Source organism: Eptatretus burgeri, chromosome 15 (assembly GCF_056783735.1).
Source record: "Eptatretus burgeri isolate ZD-2024b chromosome 15, Ebu_testis_v1, whole genome shotgun sequence".
NCBI classification, from domain to species: domain Eukaryota; kingdom Metazoa; phylum Chordata; class Myxini; order Myxiniformes; family Myxinidae; genus Eptatretus; species Eptatretus burgeri.
Window position 1 is genome coordinate 53,047,770 of NC_140975.1, and position 20,189 is coordinate 53,067,958.

Sequence of the window (20,189 nt, forward strand, 5' to 3'; positions counted from 1 at the left end):
GGTCTTAGAGATCCACAATATAAAACAATACTGATCTTACAGATCCAGAATATAAAACAATACTGGTCTTACAGATCACATTATAAAACTAGAGGGGGAGCACTTGGTAGAGTGCAAAACCTCCGCCGCCAATACTGCTGGGTCACTTAAGTGAACCTGATATCCTATTCATTGTAGGTCAAAACGGATCAGACTCTAGTGAACCACGATTGCATAAACTAAACTAGATCGTTGTGCATGTAGAAATGCCAAAAAAAAATCGAAATTTTTTTGAAAAAAAAAAAGGTGCAAAATTTGTTTTTTTTTTCTCTAACAAATTTTTCTGGGGGGGGGGGGTTGGAAATCATTTAAAACATGTAGAAATGCAAAAAATAAAAATTCAATTATTTTTCAAATAATATCGAAACGTTTTTGAAAAAAAGTTGCAAAATTGTTTTTTTTTTTCTCAAATTTCAAATTTTCTCAAATTTTCTCAAAAAAACAATTTTTTTTTTTTGGTTGGATATCACTTAAAACATGTAGAAATGCAGAAACAAAAATTCAAATATTTTTTCAAAATGGCCGCCATAGCGGCCATATTGGACTTTGGACTTAGTCCAAAATGCAATAGCATGATCCTTGGACCATACCTAATCCCCCCACCAAGTTTCGGCGAAATCCGTCCAGGAGTTTTTCCGTAATACTGTTCACAATCAAACAAACAAACAAGCCGGTAGGCGACAAGGGATTCGCTAGGATTGAAGCGCTGGATACGATGCTTTTCATTCTGACTGATCCACAGACGAAGATTCATTGCCAAGACGTATTGGTTCACATACAATTGTTCCTCTGCCTGGCAAGATTTTTCCTATTGCGTATTTTGCCAACTGGCACTCCTCATAAAAAATTAGGGTAAATAGACACCCTATTTTTGAAGGACTACCATTTGAAAAATAATCGGTTTGCTGGTTTGTGCTGTGGAGCCGCGCGTTGCATGCACGCACTCTCACACACACACACACACACACACACACACACACACACACACACACACACACACACACACACGGAAAACCTGATAAACTTCTCTCAATGCTCTTGTTTGACCACACCTGAGCCACACAATATTTTTCATAAGCCACGCCCACTTTCCTACGCCACTCCCACTTTAAATAATAAATAAGTGGAGGTGGTGTGTGGGTCGTGGAATAGTTTTCAGTAAATAAATAAATAATTGGAGGTGGAGTGTGGGTGGGGAATCGTTTTCGGAAAATAAATAAATAATTGGAGGTGGTGTGTGGGTGGGGAATCGTTTTCCGTAAATAAATAAATAATTGGAGGTGGTGTGTGGGTCGTGGAATCGTTTTCAGTAAATAAATAAATAATTGACGGTGGTGTGTGGATCGTGGAATCGTTTACGGAAAATAAATAAATAATTGGAGGTGGAGTGTGGGTGGGGAATCGTTTTCGGTAAATAAATGAATAATTAAATTGGAGGTGGTGTGTGGGTGGGGAATCGTTTTCCGTAAATAAATAAATAATTGGAGGTGGTGTGTGGGTCGTGGAATCGTTTTCAGTAAATAAATAAATAATTGGAGGTGGTGTGTGGGTCGTGGAATCGTTTTCAGTAAATAAATAAATAATTGAAGGTGGTGTGTGGATCGTGGAATTGTTTTCGGTAAATAAATAAATAATTGAAGGTGGTGTGTGGGTCGTGGAATCGTTTTCGGGAAATAAATAAACATATTATTAGAAATCCACAAAGACAGAAATGCCGGTGATTCCATTTATTTTGGATCCTTTTCACTTTGGTCAATAACGTTTGGATCGAGGAGAGATCGAAGGTGGAACGGCGGTGTAGTTCCTTACAAACACTGCATACACACCTTAAATGATGGTAAATAGACACCCGATTTTTGAAGGACTACCATTTGAAAAATAAAACCTCAATCAAAAATCGGCTCGAGTAAAATTTTCTAAATATCTCGAAGTGTTTAATTCCGAAGTCTCGTTTCTCTACATTCAAAACTGAAGAACAAGTATTGAAAATACTGTACGCGGTTTTTCGGCTGCTGCACAGCAATGGGTGGTTGCGAGGCAACGAAATTCAAACACGCACATTCCCAACACATATTGCACATGTTGGCCAAGTTTCATCGAAATTGGTTTGCTAGTTCGTGCTGTGGAGCCTCGCGTTGCAGACACACACACACACACACACACACACACACACGGAAAACCCAACAATAAGGGATATTTCGCATATATAGCAAATCCAACAAACAGACAGGGGTGAAAACAGTAACCTCCGTCCATCTTCGATGGCGGAGGCTAACAATGCTGGTCTTACAGATCCACAATATAAAACAATACTGGTCTTACAGATCCACAATATAAAACAATACTGGTCTTACAGATCCACAATATAAAACAATACTGGTCTTACAGATCCACATTATAAAACAACACTGGTCTTACAGATAGATCCACCATATAAAACAATACTGCTCTTACAGATCCACAATATAAAACAATACTGGTCTTACAGATCCACAATATAAAACAATACTGCTCTTACAGATCCACAATATAAAACAATACTGCTCTTACAGATCCACAATATAAAACAATACTGGTCTTACAGATCCACTATATAAAACAATACTGCTCTTACAGATAGATGCACCATATAAAACAATACTGATCTTACAAATCCACAATATAAAACAATACTGATCTTACATAGCGACGATAAAAAAACAATACTGATCTTACAGATCCACTCTATAAAACAATACTGATATTACAGATCCACAATATAAAACAATACTGGTCTTACAGATGCACTATACAAAACAATACTGATCTTACAGATCCACAATATTAAACAAAACTGGTCTTACAGATCCACAATATAAAACAATACTGATCTTACAGATCCACTCTATAAAACAATACTGGTCTTACAGATCCACAATATAAAACAATACTGGTCTTGCAGATCCCATATAAAAAAACACTACTGGCCTTACAGATCCACAATAAAAAAACAATACTGATCTTGCATATCCACAACATAAAACAATATTGATCTTACATAGCGACGATAAAAAACAATACTGATCTTACAGATCCACTATATAAAACAATACTGATCTTACAGATTCACTATACAAAACAATACTGATCTTACAGATCCACAATATTAAACAAAACTGGTCTTACAGATCCACAATATAAAACAATACTGATCTTACAGATCCACTCTATAAAACAATACTGGTCTTACAGATTCACTATACAAAACAATACTGATCTTACAGATCGACAATATTAAACAATACTGGTCTTACAGATCCACAATATAAAACAATACTGATCTTACAAATCCACAATATAAAACAATACTGATCTTACAAATCCACTATATAAAACAATACTGATCTTACAAATCCACTCTATAAAACAATACTGATCTTACAGATCCACTATATAAAACAATACTGATCTTTCAAATCCACTATATAAAACAATACTGATCTTACAAATCCACTATATAAAACAATACTGATCTTACAAATCCACTATATAAAACAATACTGATCTTACAAATCCACTATATAAAACAATACTGATCTTACAGATCCACTAAAAAAAACAAGGCAACTGTGTGTATGTATGTATGTATGTTTTTGTGTGTATATGTATGCATGTATGTATATATGTATGTATAATGTACAGTGGGGAGAACAAGTATTTGATACACTGCCGATTTTGCAGGTTTTCCCACTTACAAAGCACGTAGAGGTCTGTAGTTTTCATCATAGGTACACTTCAACTATGAAAGACGGAATCTTAAACAAAAATCCTGAAAATTACATTGTATGATTTTTAAATAATTAATTTGCATTTTTTTGCATGAAATAAGTATTTGATATATCAGAAAAACAGAATTAATATTTGGTACAGAAACCTTTGTTTGCAATTACAGAGATCAGACGTTTCCTGTAGTTCTTAACCAGGTTTGCACAGACTACAGCAGGGATTTTGGCCCACTCTTCCATACAGATCTTCTCCAGATCCTTCAGGTTTCGGGGCTGTCGCTGGGCAACACAGACTTTCAGCTCCCTCCAAAGATTTTCCATTGGGTTCAGGTCTGGAGACTGGCTCGGCCACTCCAGGACCTTGAGATGCTTCTTCTGGAGCCACTCCTTAGTTGCCCTGGCTGTGTGTTTTGGGTCGTTGTCATGCTGGAAGACCCAGCCACGCCCCATTTTCAATGCTCTTGTTGAGGGAAGGAGGTTGTTGGCCAAGATCTCGCGATACATGGCCCCATCCATCCTTCCCTCAATACGGTGCAGTCGTCCTGTCCCCTTTGCAGAAAAGCATCCCCAAAGAATGATGTTTCCACCACCATGCTTCACGGTTGGGATGGTGTTCTTGGGGTTGTACTCATCCTTCTTCTTCCTCTAAACACGGTGAGTGGAGTTTAAACCAAAAAGCTCTATTTTGGTCTCATCAGACCACATGACCTTTTCCCATTCCTCCTCTGGATCATCCAGATGGTCATTGGCAAACTTCAGACGGGCCTGGACATGCGCTGGCTTGAGCAGAGGGACCTTGCGTGCGCTGCAGGATTTTAATCCATGACGGCGTAGTGTGTTAATTATGGTTTTCTTTGATACTGTGGTCCCAGCTCTCTTCAGGTCATTGACCAGGTCCTGCCATGTCGTTCTGGGCTGATCCCTCACCTCTCATGATCATTGAGGCTCCACGAGGTGAGATGTTGCATGGAGCCCCAGATTGAGGGAGTGTGACTGTTATCTTGAACTTCTTCCATTTCCTAATAATTGCGCCAACAGTTGTTGCCTTCTCACGAAGCTGCTTGCCTATTGTCCTGTAGCCCATCCCAGCCTTGTGCAAGTCTACAATTTTGTCCCTGATGTCCTTAGACAGCTCTCTGGTCTTGCCCATTTTGGTGAGATTGGAGTCTGATTGATTGAGTGCGGACAGCTGTCTTTTATGCAGATAACGAGTTCAAACTGGTGCAGTTAATGCAGTTAATGAGTGGAGAATGGGAGGGCTTCTTAAAGACAAAACTAACAGGTCTGTGAGAGCTGGAATTCTTACTGGTTGGTAGGTGATCAAATACTTATTTCATGCAATAAAATGAAAATTAATTATTTAAAAACCATACAATGTGATTTTCAGAATTTTTGTTTTAGATTCTGTCTTTCACAGTTGAAGTGTACCGATGATAAAAATTACAGACCTCTATGTGCTTTGTAAGTGGGAAAACCTGCAAAATCGGCAGTGTATCAAATACTTGTTCTCCCCACTGTATACATGTATGTATGTATGTATGCATGTATGTATGCATGCATGTGCGGCGGCCCCAGCATCGTGGAGAAACCACGAAGGAAGGCTGTCTTGGGTTCCTCTCTGGATTCACTGGGAATTGCAGGCCATCGCACATGAATAACTGTGTTGCGGCGGGTCACCAATCGCCTGTGAACACCCATAACTTGACCACGTGACCCAGTGTCCTCCGTCTGACAACCGTTTACCTGGGAGCATGTGACCTCATTATTGGAGAATTGTGCCCTCGATACGTACTTGCATTACTTAAGTTACTTACTGTATCAGGTGCAGCTGAGCAGAGCTGCCAAGTACGTACTAGCTAAATAGCATATTTTGGAGAATAACGTCCCAGCAAAGCTAGGGTGCAGACCATGCTAGACCAATGGAGGAAAAGACAAAAACGAGCTGGATACATGTCTAACAGGCACAATTATTTAAACAAAGAGCGAGGAAAGTTAATATGGCACATTATGAGATTTATTGCAAATGTACAGCAGGGAAAGCAAATAATTTGTGGGGTGCGGCAAAAGACATGCAGTATTTACAAAAGAAGACAGTGCAGAGTTACCCCGAATATTCTTATAGTCTGACCTTATGCTATGCCAGGTGCCATCACACACACACAAACCCAAAGAAACGTAGAGATAGCTCAGAGAGAAAGAAGCAGTTGAGGATAAGTGACCTCTCAATACCTTTCGTGGTCGGCAGACATGCGCAACCCAAAACGCTTAGGAAATGGGGAGGAGGGAGAAATACTGAGGGTATCTTGGGTGCGTGTTTGAGAGGTGTGAGTGTAATGCAATGGAGGATGCAGCACGGCGTAAGAGGAAGAATGTGAGGTGCAGGTCAGTACGGTTCACTCTTGGGTTTGCTCTGAAAAGAAGAATTGGTCAGGGCTTGCCCATGCTGATTGCTCTTTTGCATTCACAGTAGACGAGAGATAGATGGTAGAGAAAGATGCATAAGAGAAAAGATAAGACCCTATCGTTATCGTGTAAGAATCTATGTGAAAGTGTCGCTGCAGGATGCAGCCTAACTGAGCATCGATAGAACGAGAGCAGCCCCGGCTCGCAACCATAGCTCCTGATCCCATGCTTGGTCACACTGACTCGCATGGCCCCTCTCTCATCATCGACGCTTGTCCTGCGCCGCCCATTTCCTCGGCAAGGTCCGATTCCTGTCGAGCTCTGGTGTCTTCTGCTCCTGGCTCGTTCTGTCTCCTGGCGATCCTCTCTGAAGGCGTTTCTCTAACGCTGTCCCCGACGATTCTGCCCGAAGGTGATTCTCCAGCTCTGTCCCTGGCAATTATGTCGTCTTCTCTCAAATGAGATGCGTTCACTCTTTTTATGAGCCCTGGGCGAGGGCAGGAGCCAAAAATCGGATCAAACAAGGCTCTTAGTGAAATCAAGCTTCCCCATTGGTCCATTGCAGTCGTAGCCATGCCCTGCTAGGCCAAGAAACCGAAATATGGTTTAGTCACTTGCTGACAGTGCCACACGTAAGAGCTCTGACTTTTACATGGGGCCATGGTTTTTGGAGGCGCTCTTTGGCCCTGAAAGCGCGCTGGCCTCCATTAAAACGTGGGATTTTAGGGAAATACCTGCACTACCCATAGGTCCTCCGAGCTTGAGCACACGTTCATGCCTTGAGTTATGCCCTGCAATAACCCGACCGTTGTCTCCTCAGCATTCCTCGAAGCTGCGGTGAGTGTTTGATGAATATGTGGCAGTTACGGCGGTTGTAGAGAAGTAGGAGAATGTTGTGGCATTTGTCGTGAAGTACGAGTATGTTGTGGCGAAGAGGTGGAAATTCTTTGTAATGATATCGTCAATAACGGGCACGTTTCTAATTATAATATAAGTGTGAGTTGCTGTGGGGATTTTTGGTAGTCGTATGAAGTAGTTGTGGTGAGCTTGGTAGAGTATGGTGAGCAGAATGAAGGTCTGAGGTGAGACAGCAGTTGAGAATTTGTGCACAGTTTTGAATGGAAAATTGGCGGGTAAATGAAAATGAGGCGCTTGTGGTGTGCTTGCTTGGTTCCGATTGTCGTTATGGATTTGCGTGCGTGCTGCTTGCTTGCATGTTTCGTGTGAGAGAGGAAAATGAAGAAGTGCAAAGATTGATGATTAAAGAGACCTAACTAAAAGAGCCCTCCCTACGCAATGCATCTTTCCCATTTACCCACTAGACATATGGAAAGGGCTAACAAATACACATACTATTGAAATGACTGCCTCGGGATCACTGTATGTTGTGTGCCATTGCCTCAGAGGCCTGCGGCTTTATAGAACTGCAACATATGTATGTATGTATGTATGTGTGTATATGTATGTATGTAAGTGTGTGTATATGTATGTGTGTGTGTATATGTATGTATGTGTGTGTATGTATGTATGTGTGTATATGTATATATGTATGTGTATGTGTATATGTATGTATGTGTGTATATGTATGTATGTAAGTGTGTGTATATGTATGTGTGTGTGTATACGTATGTATGTGTGTGTATGTATGTATGTTTGTGTATTTATGTATGTATGCACTGTATATGTGCATGTATGTGTGTATGTATGTATGTATGTGTATGTGTGTATTTGTGTACGTATGTATGTGTATATGTATGTATGTATGTATGTATGTATGTATGTGTATGTATGTGTGTGTGAAAATCCTAAAAAAACACACATGGCTGGATTTGCATACCTGCTGGGGGTACTCAGCAACACTTAATGAGCACGAACCCCCCCCCCCCACCTCGCAATGGAAGGTTGTGTATCCCAATGGATACGGGTCACCATAGCGGCATGAGGAGTAAGAGGGAGCGGGTGTTTTGCAGCTACATTAAAATAAGGGAATTCTCTGTTTGATTGTGTGTGGGTACATCTGATAATTATAAAATCGAAAATGGCTGGGCCTATCTGGAGAGCAGGCAGGTAATTTTTACCTGCACATGTGGACTTGTGAAAGTAATGCAACCACTGATCCCTACCGAAGTGAAGGAGCATCGACAACAACTTTTCCTCCCAGAGGAAGCAGGTATGATAAGAAACCAAGATCTAACAACCAAAAAAGTTTCCTCCCCAGACTTTCTTTATCAAGGGGGCAGACCCAAGCACGCCTCATCCAACTGAGTGTTTCACCCCTTAAATCCTTTGCGGCACCCTTGAGCCAATTTTGTCACCAGAATGACACATAAGTATGGGGAAGACGTAACGGAATGAAAATAACATTAAAAACGGGAGATGGGAAATCCGTTTTGCAAATCAGTGAACATCATTTCCTTCTAAGTGCTTCATTTCAAGAATGGACAGAGGATCTTCCTACGATTCAACTCCAACAGTATCGATTCTTTTTGCCCAATGGTGTGACATTTTATGATTCCGCATGCGAGATTAGTCGACAAATTATACCTGGCCAGTTTTTTGACCCTCGGGTTGACGTTCAGATCACCACTTACCCGATTCAAATTGCTTTTGCAATGCTTCTTGTTCTGTTTTGTTGCCACTGACGCGGTAAAGCCCCTCTGTTGTCAGCCCTGCAATGTGCAGAAAAATTCCCACAGATCATATGAGACTTTAATTGAACATCAAAATAAAAGGACATAAATGATGCAGAATTTGGAATGGGGAGTGAAAAAGTGGTGGTGGGAGGAGGGAAGAGATTAAACTCTTATCAGGAACCAACAAATGGATAACACTTTTGAACCAACAAAAGGTGGTTACAAGTAATAAAGGTCATTAAAAATTCGGATGTTCAACCCTTCACAATGGCATTCAATTAGCACAAAATTAATAACGCGATGCCACATAATCACCACCCTCATGTGTTAAGACTTTTGGGTTCATGACGATAGTCATGCTTGGACATTCTCAACATGAATGAACTTACCTGGTTGTTTTTATTATTACAGTGAACTGTCGCTAGCCATGATGATTGTACAAACAGGTTTTACTCCGTTGAATTTTTTTTTTCCCCATTGAACCCTGATCAAGGGAAGTCATGATTCTGGAAGCAAATGTCACACACAAGGAACTTCAACACGGGAGGAGGCAATTCGGTTCATCATGCCAGCATGACACCAGGCCCATAAACCATCTCCCATCCACACACAAGCTGACTCCAAGTCCTGTCAAAATCCCTGCAACCCCTCTATCTCCAATGCATCCAGATACTTATCCAATTCCAATTTAAAGCAATCTACCCCTCTGCTGCCACTAGGAAGACCATTCCATGCATTGAATACTCTCTGACTGAAAGAGCCCTGGCTTAATACTGTCCGTTTTCTCATCTTCTTGACTCTTAGGCTTTGGCCCCTGGTCGTAATTGTCCATTCTGCTGAAAACCCCCTCTGTATTTATCTTGACTAAACCATTCATTATCTTTAACATCTCTATTAGATCCTCCTCGTAATCATATCCTTTCTAATGTGAAACGTCCTGTCTCTTTCAGCTGCTCCTCATAGATTAGTCGAGCTAGTTAGTCCCAGATTCAATCTTGTGGCCCTCCACTATACCCTCTCTATGGTAGCTGTGTTCTTCCTCAGATGTAGTGACCAAGACTGTACACAGTAATCTAGAGAAGCAAAAGTACCCGTCCTTAGTGATGGGAAAAATTTAAGTTATACGATCAATTTACATGATCTCATGGACTTCAAAAGAGTCGATTGTGTTGCACTCTTGGTTTCACTCATAACCAAACCTCTGAACTACTATCACCGCCCACTGCAAAATCATGGTGCAACATCGGGCGGTGGAGTATTGATTCTTCGAAAAAGAAGGTAGAATGTAGATATTTTAAAGTGTGTTACTCCATGAAGATCTTTATTAAATATACTTCAACGTGAAAAAAAACAACGTAAAAAAGAGGAATAAAATCTCAAAAAAGAACCAAACAAGGGAGGAATGCCACAATATGACACCACAATCCTCTCATGGATTACCATTAAGCTATCATTTGACATTTTACTTTTGTTGTGGGATTGTGATGGAACAATGTCAAAAAAACATATTGTGATGCTAAACCATGAGGATTGTGGTGTCGTGCTGTGGCATTGTAATGTGGTGTCATTCCTACCTTGTTTGGCTGTTTTTTTTGTTGTTGAGATTTCATCCCTCTATGTTTTACATTTTTTTTTAATGTGCTTTTTTCTTGTTTCTTAGAGGTAACAAACTTGTTTCTTGCTCAAATAAGCTAAGATCCTCGTCCTCTTAATGATGATGTCATAAAAACGAATATGACGTCATTGTGATGTATCAGGTTTGCGATAAATTATCTGTGCAAATGCCCGGCTTGATTCCCGCAAACAAAATTTAAACAGCTTGCCTAGTTTCGGAGATAATGGTATAGGCGATTTCCATTAGCGGCGATATTATGACATCAACTTTTTTTCTAGGAAGAATTTCCAAAATCGGAGATGGTTACTGCCTGTGCGTGGGCTTTCTGCATATACATGGGAAGTTTCACGAAGATCTGATGAAAACTCTGGGTTGTGAAACAAAAAATATCAAAAAATAGGAATGACGTCATAAAAATTGATATGATGTCATAGTTATGTATCATATGTGCGGTAATTCATCTCTGCGAATGCCCTGTTCGATTCCCGCAAACAGAATTCAAAAAGCTTGCCTAGTTTCGGAGATAAAATTTTAGGCCATTTCTATTAGCGGAGATATTTTGACGTCATAACTTTTTTCTAGGAGGAATTTTCAAAATCGGAGATGGTTACTGTCTGCGCAGGGAATTTTTACATATATACGCCAAGTTTCTGGAAGTTTCGATGAAAACTGTAGGCTGTGAAATAAAAAAGTCCACAAGAAGAAGATGAAGAACAACAACGTGAGTAAGACTTAGAGATCCTCCACGAGGATCTAAAAAATAGTAAAACACTAAATGTTTTGTATATTTTGTTATTTTCATCCGGATTAAATCCATCAATTATTGAATTGTTTTATTACTTGCTTCCCTCTTCAATCCCATTCTTCCCTCCAGGCCTGCAAAACAGCCGATCACCGCCACCTATTATCTTCCCTCTTCCAAATTTTTTCTACCCCTGATAAACCACCCAAAACCCACCTCCTTCAAATTCCCTGCTTTCCTTCCTGAAAATCCCTGTAATGTCCATCTTGTATACCCCCGTGTTCCCCACCCCATCCCTCTCCCTTCCACAGATCTCCAAATGTCTCTGTTCCCCACTGTTTTATCCTTCCCTCTCCCACCCCTCTCGTCTCCTGCCCCCCTTACTGTGTGTTGTGTGTTCGCTCTCATACGAGCCTCGACAATGTATACAAAAAAGAAGAGAGTTTGGTGAGCAGGGCAGGGTGCCAGACCGTATTGAAAGCTCACGATATGTCTCGGGAGATGGCTCTGATCTCATGCCTGGCATTGAGGACCTCCATCCTTTGTTGGGAAAGCAGAAGCAGCATGTTCAGGGTAGAGTGACCTGGTCTGAAACCAAACTGATGATCGGAAATCAAGCCATTGGAGAAGAGGAAGGATTTAATGTCTGAAGCGATGATGGAGACCTAACCCTAACAGCTCTAGATCCTTTCTTGAATAATGGAGTTACATTTGCTGCTCTCCAATCCTCTGGTACCTGTCCTGACTCCAACAAGCTATTAAAGATATCCTCTAACACCGCATTTATCTGCTCTGCCACCTCCCTTAATTTTAATATTATCCAGCCCCGGAGCTTTGTCATCACATAATTTTTTGAGCTGTTTCTTCATTTAGAACTCGTTTTTGAGTCATATACACTACTATAGAGTGCCACCCACACCCCTATCAACACATGCACCTGTCATAGATCCATCCAGCAAACACGACCGACACTCTTCAACCGATCCCCCACCCTCTGACCAGTCCAGTAAAGATGATAACCCTTTTCTCACTTTACCCACCAAAGCTCTCAAACAAGCCACCTTAAAGTATGTACAGCAGGAAACTCCCCTCCATGAATGCCACATCCATCTGCGTGGCTGACCTCCACATGTCTGTCCACATTGGGAGCAACCACGACCCCCAGACTTGTCAGCAGAGAACACCTCACCCTCGTCTTTAAACCAGTTGATTCTTGGAGGTGTCAGGCAGACACATGGATCCGCAGTCAGGCCCAAAGGGAATTTCCATTGAAGTGCCAGTTACACACAGGCTGGACCACTGGCGAACGCGCCGCTGACCCTCTCTCCCGAGCCCGACAGTCGCAAGCTGACTCAGTGGCTCCATCTCTGCAACGGAACTTAGAACAGCTGCTTTATTGTCCTTTGGATGCTGTTTGACCATGCCTGTTTGGTCGCTCTGGATAATTTCTTAGCTTTTGCGGCCTTTATGTTGAGCGGATCTGACTCCTCATCTACTAAATGGTCGAAACGGTTCATGATGACGCAGCCGAAGCCCTTTGCATTTTGCCAACACGATGCCTCACTCAATTATTGGAATACACTCTGTTGCCCTGTGTTCGATTGCTCTTTGATAGCACTGACGCAAGATGACAGCCACCCTCCCTGAGGCGCATAAACCTAACTTCATGTGAGAACCTTTTGATTTGATTTAATGGACTCTTCACAAAGAGTTGTTGCTGTCAAAGCAGTTTCTTGGTAAGGGTTATACTGTGTGGTTTGCCATTGCTTCCCCAGCAATGCTTGTCCATGCTCTATCGTTTTAAATGCTGAGCGTCAAGCAAGGAAGCAGCACGTACTAGAAGCAGTTTTTAAGTATTTCGTATGACTCGGCCGGGGTTTCAACCACCAACCCCCCAAACTCAGAGCGGATACTCTAACCATCACACCACCGAGTCTGGTCATGAGAACCTAGTTTCATGGAACTTGAAAAGACAGGCAACCCTTCCATGAGTTTGTAAGAAATTGAAAATTTAGTTCCCACAACAGAAACAACATAACAGACCTGATATTTTTTAAAGCATCCACATGAAAGGGATACGATGCTCTGGATACGAATTGGTTTTAGCTAAAGCTAGGGGCTACAGGACATTGGTTATGTTTTAGACATACCCACGAAATAGCACTAAGTTGTAATAAAACGTTCAGCATGACTTGTGCAATGTGCAGGCTGTTTTTATCTTATATTTATCAGCCATGATGCAACAAATCAGGAATATCAGAGGGTGAGTTGCATGCTTGTGTTCGAATGTCTTACACATGGAAAATCCGTACCAGTTTGATCCTGAATATGATGATGGAAACTAGCTGACAGATGGATAGGACCATCTGATTAGCCTGCAGCAAAATCCTGGCAATTGAAGAACATCAACTGCCACTCAAGTGGCAGTCTGCACAGATCCTGATGATACCTCAATAAAGGTAAAACCGGTAGGTCAGTTGATTTGGGGGATCAGTGGAGGGACAGTGTATGTGCTGTGTTATGCAATCTCTTTTTAGCTGTTAAAACTGCCTCTGGTTGAGCAGTGAACTTATCTCTGCAACCCTTATGTAAACCTTTGGGTCCAAACCAGTAAGGGATCTTTCCACTTAACATGACAATTCTGCGTGACAGGCAGAGAGGACATTTGTTAAAATCAATCAAATAATTCCCAGGTAGCAACACAAAATGAGAAATAACAAAATCATCAACAAAACAGCTTTCCGAATGGAATAACCACAAACTGCACAAGCGTATGGGTAAATTGTAAATGGAGTAAAACCTAACAGCAATAACATACCGTATCCATCGATATAATGCACGCACTTCTCAATGAAAAACGGAACTGGGTTGTCGGACGAGCGAGCAACTTCTGCGAGCGGGAGGCCAAAGTACCCGATTTCCTTCTTAGACTCCTGTTTGCGATACTGTTGGATGGTACAATGCTCCCATATTACAAGTTTACGTGACAATATAAAGGTTTATCACATGGCAAACTATTTTACAGGTATGCATGCATCAAATAAATTCAAACAGTTGTCTTCACAATTGGGTTTCGACGATTGTATATTTTTACCTTTGATTTTCGAAGAAGAGATTTCTTCTTCTTACGGTCATCCTTTCTTCGAAGAGATGGGAAAATGAGCTGAGGTTCATCGTCACTGCCTTCTGACCCCGAAGGACCAGCTGAGGGCTCGGGTGGTGGAGGTAACTGCGTAGCCGGGAGCAACGGTTGCATGCGCCGAAGTCGTAATTTTTCAGACCGCATTCGATAAGGCACAGGCTTGCGAGGAGGAGCCAATGGACTTTCAAAGTCACCCGCAGACGGAATCGGTCGACCGCGAACCCGGATTACTCGGCCCTGCTTTGAATCCTGAGGTACTGAGTACACTGCGTCCTCTGATGACTGGTGAGTGAGGAGTCGGCCTGTGGATAACGTAGAAGCCACTGGACAAGTCGACGCTACTGCATCCAGTGGCTCAGCATAATCAGCTGAGGAATCAAAGCGCAATGCATCAAGTCTTTGCAACAATTCTGATTCTAGGCGGCCGCATGAAGGCTGAAGTGGCCTCGACATTTGTGGGAACAACAATCTGTAGCCACGTTCAAAAAACAGGCTACCACTGACAGTCGATTCATCGTTGTGCCCATCACATGGAAAGTCTTCAAAAGATGGAGCGATGGGGCTATAAGGTGGAGGTGGTTCTCCGTCATCCAAATCTAAGGGTGGAGGTGGTGGTGGTGGTGGAGGCAGAGGATTGTCATCACCACCATCAGTTCGTCCCATACCTTCCCAGCCCCACAAAACCATGGCGTCTTCAGTATGAGCACGTCGGGAATAAGCATCACGGAAGAAGGCTGTAAACATCTCTGCTTGTTTACTGAAACGGGCTGCTGTCAAGAAGCGAGCACTGCAATCGGCTGCAATTGCCTCACCCTCCGTCAGGAGTTCCTTGACCAGTACATCAGTGAAGAAATCTCCATCACCACTTGTCACAGCAAGTAGGAGAACTGGCACGACATCGGGAAGACCACCGAGGAAAGCACGAAGTGCGGCGAGTGACGCTCTACGACGTGCAGCATATACAAGGATGTACCCATGCGGTGGATCTTCACGACGTGCAACTCCAGCTGCATGGTAAGACATTGCTATAACCTCAACACGTCGCCTGCGGATGCCGAGGAAGACTTCCAATGCGAGGCCGCCACTAGGTGAAACAGTGCAGGAGTGTGACTCAAGCAAGGGTGTCAGTACCAACTCAGGTGGAAAAGGATCACCACATGAAACACACATGGTCACACAGAGGTCTGCTTCAGTAGAGGGTGGTGGTAGCAGTAGTGAAGTTGTGAGTGGACGCTGAAGACCATCCAACAACTCACTCAAAACAGCAGCAACCTGACCAGCACGAAACCGTCGCCGTTTCCATCGGCTACGTGCCGGAGCTGAAGGACTGCAGCCATCTCCACCACTGGCCACTGAGGCATCAACAAAGGCCCAACGCCTCCTTCCGGCCACTTGGGCACCTTGAAGCCGCAGCGAAGCAAGCTGCTTGCTTGTCATGCCAGAATCTGCCGCTAATACCAGGCCAACAGCTGGTACCAAACCTGGCATGTGTTCAAATCGAGAAAGAGTTTCCTCAATTCTTCTGAGTGCATCTGTTGAGTCATAAGCGCCTAAGTATGCATCGGCAAGCTTTGTGGAGTCTATCTTTCCTTCACCGTCCTCGTCGTCATAATCTTCATCTCCGTTACACTCTATAACACTCACCGACAGCTCGTACACGTGTCCGTCCAAAGCAAAGCCACCTCCTGCAGCAGCTGCTACTGAGGTTGCTTCGTTAGCGAGCTCATGACCCAGGCCATTCAGCCCAAGTGTTGCAAGGCGAAGTAGGCAGGCACTTGGCTCATTTTCACTTCCACCGCTGCCCTCCATAATCCTGTGATCCAGCAATTGTTGAACCTGCACCCAAAACCCACCCATTTGCCAGACCATTTTTGTTTCTTTGGATTTGCTTTAATAAAAAAAACAATGAAAATCGGTTTGTTACAGCAATTCCAAGCTCATAAGTAATACAGAACTATACAACTTGCAATGCTGGATAGATAGTAATGATAACCAACATTTGAGTTAAATTGTCAATTCAATCCACATGTGACTCACGAGTGCATCCACACAGCCCGGGGTGGGTGCAGCAGGGCAGGTATGTGCAGTGGGATGGTACATAAAACCAATATGGCGGAGCAACAGTGCTTGCCGTTCGGCCTCAAGGCGCTGCAATGTGACGAATCGTGGTTCATCACGCAACTCCTGAACAAGTGCCGTGACTCGGGAGCGGTTTAGAACTCCTGCAAGTTCCAACTCGGCAAATAGCTCAGCCTGCTCGAGCAGCAGCTCCTGTAAGCACGTGAGACATTTCTCTTTAAGTCATGAACCATGATCTTCCAGCTTTTATTAACCCTTAATAGTTCTCATTGTAAGAATAATAATAAAAAAAGTTTATTTGATAGACATGCCAGCTCATCACCTGGAAGGCCTCACGAGCCTTTTTGCATATTTCCTGCTGATGACGCCCATAGACCTCAAGCCGCTCACTCTCAGTGAGATGTTGGCAGGCCTCCTCATCTGATAAGAAGACCTGCACCTCCTCCCATGTCTTTCCTGGCATTACTTGGTTGTTATTCTCAAGTGTGTGCCGGAAATGCTCCTATAAAAGGATTAAAAGGATGGAGAGAGAGAGAGAGAGAGAGAGAGAGAGAGACAGACAGAGACAGACAGAGACAGACAGAGACAGACAGAGACAGACAGAGACAGACAGAGACAGAGACAGAGACAGAGACAGACAGACAGACAGACAGACAGACAGAGACAGACACAGAGAGAGAGAGACAGAGATGGATTAGTAGGGTCATAGACCTCGACCAGAAATGCTGTAAATTCTCCTCATCAGGGGTTTCAGTTGCAATCCTCAAATGCTTCTGATGTTTGTTAACATTCACACGACTTTCAGCAGCATAATTATTTACAAAAACAAATAATCAGAGTTCAACATTGTTTGTGTTTCATGTTTATTATCATGTTTCCCACACCGGCCTCATTATATAAAAGTAACTTTATCTTTTATTGGAATTTCGATTCGAGACCATTTATTTCCGTGGGCAGTTCAGCATTTGCATGGACATTTTATTCAGAACATGGGAAAAGATGGAATTTTGTGTAATTATATCGATTTACCATGAGCAAGTCAGAGAGGAAGTAGCTTATGTATGTATATACATACATATATATATATATATATATATATATATATATATATATATATATATATTGCAGTTCTGCGAAGCTGGCACTCCCCCGAGGCAATGGCACACAACATATAGTGGTCTCGAGACAGTTATTTAATTTAATTAGTATTACTTTTAGATAGCCTTTCCCTTATGTATAGTGGGTTTATGGGAAAAATGCATTACATTGACTTTTAGGCAGGTCTTTGTTCCCATCTTTTAATTATTTTCCAAGGAATGCAAGGAAATCAGATACAGGTGGAGGCCATTCAACCCATCTTGCCTTTTACTCCGCACACACTTCGAACCCTCTATCACACAAGCATGCATGCATAGCAACGGGCAGCTCATTTGCATACATGTGCCATTTCCCATTCAAAACTCGTGCCATTACCCAATGGACCCTCACCTCAAACTTCACCAGATTTAGACCACAATGCTCCAACCACCACAACGCCTTCCTAAAAATCCTCACATCATCGGAACACAGCTCAAACTTGCCTACAATCATCATTGATGACACAATCTCAAAGACTGCCATCAACATCTTGAATTTGCCACACTACAATTGTGATGCTACACCATCACTGCCGAAGCCAAACCACAATCACCATTAATGACCACCACAGCATTTTGGGACCAGCGGGGATGAGGAGGCGTGCTCATGGTAGGAGTGAACGATTGCGTGCCTCAACCCATGTTATCCTTGGAGCTCCATTGCATGACGAGGTGCAGAGCAAATGGGGCCATTTCCAGTGCCAAATCCTCACCTGGGCAGGGCCAAAGCTATGGTAAGCAACCATGCACCAATGGTAGCCCAGGGAAATGCCCATAGCCCGCCTGTTCCACTCTCAAGCGCTGCCCCTGCTGGAAGAAAAAAAAAAAGAGAGCTCTTTCTCTGGCCTGCCTTCTCTCTCGCCTGACCCGCCCTCTCTTCTGTTGTTGGGGTTACGGAGCACAACGGAACGAGTGGGACAAACAGAACGGAACAGACCAGAGAGCCAGGTGTCAGACAGCGTGCAGTTTACCCTAATAGTAATTACATGAACAGACCTCTTATACTCACGATTAGGACTATCGTCTCACATGTTCTTTGCTCATTTCCACCCACTGACCCAAACCTTTATATTTTCCTCTTCACATTTCACCACGAGTCACTGCACACCTCATCGCACCTCCTCCGTCCACACAAATTAGACATGCTCAGTTTTCTTCTGCGCTTTCCCCTCCTCAGCAAGTGCTCGTCATGCTCCATATATTTCGATTTACCTGCCGATCGCATCTTGTGCCTTCTGGTTGAATGGTTTGCATTCGCGGGAGCAATCGTCTGGGTGGCAGACAGATGGTTGCTCTTTGCAGACTAGGCGGTTTTACCGTGAGACATAATCCATGGCAATGCTCACCAAAACGTGTGTGTGTGTGTGTATACATACATACATATATATATATATATATATATATATATATATATATATTTTTTTTTTTCTATATATCCCAAATTTTTGTAATAGCAACTTGCCGAGAGGTAAGTCACATTGTAAAATGTGCACTAAGGAGGGAATGTGGGTTAACTTTAAGATAGTACAGTACAGAGGAGGTTTGTTGTGTAAAACGTCCTGTTTTTGAGCGAGGCTGGGTGAGGACTTGGGCAGGAATGGCACCGAAATGGGCTGCACGCTTTTAAAGGCAACATTATGGACTGTTTTGTTGGCCTACAATGGATCAGGGTGGTGAGGTCGGCTGTGGAGCCCTGGCTGATGGTGGAACACATTTTCGAAGGACCGCCCCACAGGGTGGGATTGCCGAACGAAGGTACTGCCCACACCAGTGGGTGGTCAATGAAGCACCTGCCATGTATGAGAGTGGTCCCAAAGTTTACAAGGTGCACCGCCAGGTTCGACTACCATTTGGGTGATCATTGAGGGATATTAGTTGTAGGATTAAAGCCTGGTGTTGGCGTAGTGGTAAGGGTAGCGGCTTGGGATCCAAAAACGTCCTGAGTTCAAGCCCTGTTGGCCGCTTGAATTAATACACACCAGGGGGTTGACTCAGCCTGTCATCCTTCCGAGGTCGGCGAAATGAGTACCAGCGTACTGGTCCCAGTGTATGCCCCGGTTAGTATAGGTGTACCATATCCGTGTCATAAGAGGCGACCAGGGTTGCGTCAGGAAGGGCATCCAGCGTAAAAACTAAGCCAAATCACTCTGCGGATCATACGGATGATCCGCTGTGGCGACCCCGAACGGGAGCAGCCGGAAGAAGAAGAAGAAGAAGAAGAAGAAGAAGAAGAAGAAGAAGAAGAAGAAGAAGAAGAAGAAGAAGAAGAAGAAGAAGAAGAAGAAGAAGAAGAAGAAGAAGAGTAGTTGTTGGATTAAACACAGCAAACTAAGAAAACATTTCAGAATACACAGGGGTCTTATACCCCCGACTGAGAGCAGCTTATTTTAACAGAAGCTCCTGATGCTGATATATCTAATACATAAAGCCCTTTCTAATCACTGACTGATATTAAAGATCGGTACCTTCTGGGTAACGTAAAAAGCTGAAATTTCTTGTGCCGATGGACATCAAAGCTGATAGACCGGGGGGGGGGGGGGAACCACAGAAACGTGAGAAAGCGTCCGTAAATGAAAAAAAACAAATGAAAAAATAAATGCAGGTGAGCAATCCAAGACAATGGGGAAGCACGGTAA

General features: G+C 42.9%; 1 protein-coding gene across 1 annotated transcript in view; it reads right to left on the minus strand.

Annotated features, from left to right (window-relative positions):
* LOC147012178 (rho GTPase-activating protein 5-like) overlaps positions 1-20,189 on the minus strand; it is a 142,074-nt gene that overhangs the window by 19,526 nt on the left and 102,359 nt on the right. Inside the window, exons 6-10 of the mRNA XM_085855954.1 lie at positions 16,740-16,919; positions 16,376-16,609; positions 14,291-16,174; positions 14,015-14,141; positions 8,798-8,875 (exon numbers count right to left, since the gene is read on the minus strand). Of these exons, the coding sequence (XP_085712080.1) occupies positions 8,798-8,875; positions 14,015-14,141; positions 14,291-16,174; positions 16,376-16,609; positions 16,740-16,919 (2,503 nt within the window). The remainder of the gene's footprint in view (positions 1-8,797; positions 8,876-14,014; positions 14,142-14,290; positions 16,175-16,375; positions 16,610-16,739; positions 16,920-20,189) is intronic.